This window comes from Elephantulus edwardii, unplaced genomic scaffold (assembly GCF_000299155.1).
Source record: "Elephantulus edwardii isolate Elephantulus edwardi_28Jun2011 unplaced genomic scaffold, EleEdw1.0 scaffold00042, whole genome shotgun sequence".
NCBI lineage: Eukaryota > Metazoa > Chordata > Mammalia > Macroscelidea > Macroscelididae > Elephantulus > Elephantulus edwardii.
The window spans coordinates 7,945,102-7,950,688 of NW_006399792.1; the positions used below are offsets into that span (position 1 = coordinate 7,945,102).

General features: G+C 37.7%; 1 protein-coding gene across 1 annotated transcript in view; it reads left to right on the forward strand.

The window, feature by feature from the left end:
* The window catches only part of HELQ (helicase, POLQ-like), a 66,305-nt gene that overhangs the window by 40,086 nt on the left and 20,632 nt on the right, over positions 1 to 5,587 (forward strand). The window contains 2 exon segments of the mRNA XM_006885260.1: positions 2,799 to 2,956; positions 4,783 to 4,881. Of these exon segments, the coding sequence (XP_006885322.1) occupies positions 2,799 to 2,956; positions 4,783 to 4,881 (257 nt within the window).

Here is a 5,587-nt window from a genome sequence, read left to right on the forward strand (position 1 = left end):
CATAGGGTCGCTATGAGTCGCAAGCGACTCAACGGCACATAACAACAACTCCATACATAAGATTGCTATGAGCTGAAATCAACACAATGGCATGCAATAAAACCACACTTCTTAAAACAACTGTGAGATATCATCTCACCCCAGTAAGAATAGCAAAAATTAACAGAACAGCAAACAACAAATACTGGTGAAGTTGCGGAGGAACTGGAACCCTTATTCACTATTGGTGAGAGTGTAAAATGGTGCAGCCTCAATGAAAAGCAGTATGGTGCTTTCTCAAAAAGTTGGACATAGAAATACCATTTGACCCGGCAATTCCACTGCTGGGAATATACTCTAAAGAAATCAGAACTGCCACCCAAGCAGATAGATGCTCACCCATGTTTATTGAGGCTTTGTTCACAATAGCAAAGAGTTGGAATCAACCCAAGTGCCCATCAATAAACGAACGGATAGAGAAGCTCAGGTATATTTCCACAATGGAATATTGTGCTGCATTGAAAAACAAGCAACTCATGCAATAGTACACAAAATGGGTGACCCTGGAGGACATTATGCTGAATGAAATATCTCAGTCACAAAAGGGCAAATACTGCATAATGCCACTGTTGTAAAGCAAAGCAGGACTGACATCGGAGTTGGGGGGAAAGTAAGAGGGGATAAGTAATATATACTGCATTGAAACAGATGAGGGAGAGCACTGTTTAAGAGGAATATATAATGAGGTATTATTGTCATGACATGTCCAGAATAAAACCTGCATAGTGGAGTGGACTGGGGATGGGATTGTATAACAATGAATTTTATTTTATTTTTTTTTACTTGTCAAAGAGAAAAGTGAACTGGGAGGAGTGGTGGGCAGGGAGGAAAAGTGTTCAACGATGAATGAAGGGAAATTTAAAACAATAAAATAAATTTCAGAGGCTGAAAAAACTCCAAATCCACACCACACTTCTTTGTATATGTTTACACATATTGGGGTTAGATAATGCAAATGGTTAAGCATTTAGCTACCAGCCATCAGGATGGTAGTTTGAACCCAACCAGAGGTTTCTTTTAAAATGGGCCTGTTGATCTGCTTCTGAAAAGTTTCAACCTTTAAAACCATGTAGAGCAGCATTCGCAGAGGTGCGCGGTTCAAATCCACCAGATGCTCTGCTGAAGAGGGAGGAACAATCGCCTCCTGTACCAGTCAGATCCAATTTGACGGTACACACATTCATTAAATAAATGAATGAATGAATGAATGAATGAATGAATGAATGACTCAACCAGCCATGTAGGGCAGTTGTACTCTGTACAAATGGGGTCACCATGAGTCAGATTTGACTAAAACATCCACATACATACAGCTGTATGTGTATAAAATTTGTTTTCTTTTTTTTTTTTTTAATTTGTTTTCTAAAATAGAATTATGGTGTAAGACTTTTTTGCAACCTGGTTTCCTCACTTATAAAATATCTTCCATGTCTTAATATTGGTGTCTTTCAATTTCTTTTTCTCTTGATAAATGTAGTCATCTGTTCTATAGATGTGCTGTAATTTTTTTTAACCATTTTATACAAGAACATTGCTGTTCTGGTATTTTTGAGTGCCGGAGTGTATTTCTCTGGGTTAGATTCACAGAAATCCAATAGTTGGATTAAAATGTTTGAATATGTTATGTTCTGATTGAGTATTGTTAAAATAATCTCCAAAATAGATTTTTAATATTTGATGATGATCTGTGTTTTATTGGCTATGCAAAGACTTTTCACTGTGTGGATCACAACAAATTATGGCTAACATTGAGAAGAACATGATTGTGCTCATGTGAGCCTAGACCAAAACACTGTTTTCCTAACAGAGCAAGGGAACACTACATGGTTTAAAATCAAGAAAGGTGTCCAGCAGGGCTGTATGTTTTCTCTAAACTGAATAAGATTGAATAAATCTGTATGCTGAACAAATCATAAAAGAAGCTGGACTTTATGTAGAAGAATGTGGCAATGAGGAGAACTCATTAACAACTTCTGTTATGCAGATAACACAACCCTGCTTGCTGAAAGTGAGAAGGACTTGAAATGGTTGCTGCAAAAGATCAGAGACTATAACTTTGAATAGGGATTATACTTTAACATCAAGGAAATGAAAATCTTCACCACTGAACCAATAGGCAAGATCATGATAGATGGAGAAGCCTGAAGTTGTCAGTGACTTCATTTTACTTGGATCCATAATTAGCACCCTTGGTACCAGCATTCAAGAAATCAAAATGCATATTGCATTGGCAAAGTCTGCTCTCAGGGACCTCTTCAAAGTGCTGAAGAGCAAGGATGTTAGTTTAAAGACTAAGGCATGCCTGATCCAAGCCAGATGTGATTAAGGAGAGACAGCAGAAGAACTGATGCCTTTGAGTTGTGGTGTTAAGAAGAGTACCAAATAACCCATGGACCATCAAAAGAACAGACAAGGATGGTGAAGCTTCATCTCCCGTACTTTGGGTATGCTTTTAAGAGGTGCCAGTCCTTGGATACAGACATCATACTTGGAAAGATAAGAGAGCGTAGAAGAAAACCTTTAATGAGATAGATTGATATGGTGACTATAACAATGAGCTCAAGTATATCAGAGGTGGTGAGGATGGCACAGGTTAGGGCCAGGTTCAGATCTATTGTTCATAGGGTTGCTATGAGTCACAGTCAACTCAACAGCCTGTAGCAGCAGTAGATAACTTTATTTTGCAAGCATGACTTTACTAAAAATTCTTTCCTCTTCCAGTAATTATGAAAGTTGAAACATCTGTTTCTTCCTTCTAGGCATGATAGACTTGGCTTACTGTGACATTCTGTACAGAGACTTGAAAAAGGGTCTTGAAGGACTTGTACTTGAGAACCTTCTTCATCTAGTCTACCTAACAACTCCTTATGATATGGTTCTCCAGTGTAACCCTGACTGGATGATATACTTCAGGCAGGTGAGGATACATTATAAGGAGATTCTTCAGTTTAGACAACTTAGCTTTTTTGGGGGGAGGGGTGTTTAAGGTAAAAGGTAAAAGTAGATATTTATTAAGAAAGGTAAATCCCAAAGGACAGGACAGACCTTTCTCTCAGGAAAGGAAGTAATGGAGTAGGCCACTACCTAGTTTATTAATGATGATATCTTTTTTTTTAAGTGGTCACTTTCTGTTTTGGTTTCCTTTTCTCACTGATCAAAGATATGTGGACTTTTCTGTATTAAAAAAAAAAAGTATTGAAACCACAGCCTTTTGTTTTATTTTCTTTTAAATATTGCTGTTCTTTAAAATGTCATCATACTCAATACATAAACAATTTTTAAAAGATATAGAAAATTAAAAGGAAAAGGTTATCCTCCCCATTCTCCCTACACCTACTATTATGGTTTGGCAGCAGCCGTATTCTATAACCCGGCAGCCCCATAGCCTGGTGTGTAAGGTGTTGTGCTGCTGACACAATGGCTGTGTCTCTGGCAGTTCACATCCGTGAGAGGCTCCACAGAAGAAAGATGGGCCCTCTCCTCTCGTGTGATTCATGGCCTCAAAAACCAGGTTGGGGCAGCTATGAGTCAGTTCCAACTTGAAGGCATTGAGTATGAGTATTGTATGAAGTCTAGAATGTAAGTAATGAAAGTTGTCTCTGATGATCAAGACAGTGCCAAGCATGATGATACACAAAATCTAGTAATCTTAAATATCTAAGAAGGGATATTTATTTTATAATCAGTAGCAAAATGAAATTTGTTTTACATGCAGAGAACCAAAACTAGAGTAGACTTTATTATGATTTTACTCTGAATATGGTAAAGGCATGATTTTGTTAGAGACAATATAAAACTTTTAATTCCTACAAATATATTGACTTCATAAATAATTATAAAATAGCTTTTAAGAGGAGCTCTGGTGGCACAATAGATAAAGAATTCCGTGGTTGATGAAAAGGTTGGCAGTTTGAACCCACTACCTACTCTGTCTACAGTGTGGAGAGCTCTGGTGGCCTAGTGGTAAGGAGTTGCACTGCCAACCCAAAGGCATGTGATTCGAATCCACTAGCTGTTCTGAGGGAGAAAGAGTAATACTCTCTTCCCACATGATATCCTGTCTCTGAAAATCCCCTAGGTTCAGCTTTGAGTTGATTCTGACTCGAAGGTACATAACAACAACAGCAGCTGCTCTTCTCAATGCAGCTCTGATGACCTAGTGGGTAAGGAGTTGTGTTGCCAAGCCAAAGGCAAAAGGTTGAAATCTGCCAGCTGCTCCAGAAAAAAATTGGGCAGTCTTGTCCTGTAGGATTTACAGCCTCTGAAAACCTCCTGGAGAGCAGCTATGCATAGGTTTCAGCTAGATGGCAATAAGTTTGAGGGGTTTTTGGACATTGATAACCTTGGAAACCCTATGGGTAGTTGAATTCTTTCCCACAGAGTCACTCTGAGTCACAAACAATTCAAAGGCAGGGAGCTTTGTTTTCTATAATACTAAATACTATTTCTGTCAGCACTTCTGTCTTCTCCCTTCTGCTAGCTATCACTGTAGTAAACATAACCCCAGACTCTCCGGAAACAAGTACTCCTCGCCATTTCTTTAAGTAATTCTCCTAGGGTATGTTACATTTTAAAAATGTATTTTTTCATGCTTCCCATATTTGTAAATATGTTTTTATACAGAGCCTTTAAATAGTTTATATATCATAAGAAATGTTCTTTTATTCCATTGCTAGAATTTTTTAAGTTATAATTTTATTTTCCAATGGTTTTTTTGAGGGTTTTTTGCTTTTTTCCATGTAGTTCGGCCAACTCAGTCCAGCAGAACAAAAAGTAGCTGCTCTTGTTGGAGTATCTGAAAGCTTCATTGGGAAGAAAGCATCAGGTCAAGCAATCAAGAAGGTAATCTTTGGTTTTCCTTCCTAAATAGTAAAGTAAGGCCATTCAGCAAAATTAAGGCATTATGTCATCTCTTTGTTGGGCTAATCTTTTTTTTTTTTCATAGAGCATGTATTTTATTAAAATTTATACTAAGATATTCTTATATTAAAACGGTAATTTAACAGAAGAACTTCCCATTTGATATTTGTATCATCCGATAACATTTGAAAAATCTCCACTGACCAACAACAGTAAAAAATTTCTTTTCTTACTGATGGACATTTAAGTGGACCTAATTTGCTTTTCTTTTTCTTTTTTAAATTTTATTTTTGTGTGCTTACTGTCAAATGGGATCAGAGGAGATTGTCCCTCCTCCTCCAGCAGAGCATCCAATGGATTTGAACTGCGTGCCTCTGGGATTGCAGTGCAGCTTCTTGCCACTAGGCCACCAGAGCTCCCTTGGTTTTCTTTTTTTAAAAAAAATCAGACAAAAGTAGATTAAAGGCTAATGAAAATTAAGTTAGCTACATCTGCGGAAAAAACCGCTGGAGAAGCTCAGTATCAGCTGTGAAAACTAGGCCAGGAGCTGATTGTGGAACAGACCACCTACTACTCATATGCAAGTTCAAGCTGAAACTGAGGAAAATTAAACCAAATCCACAGGAGCCAAAATATGACTTTGATTTCATCTCACCTGAATTTCTGAATCAACTCAGGAACAGGTTTG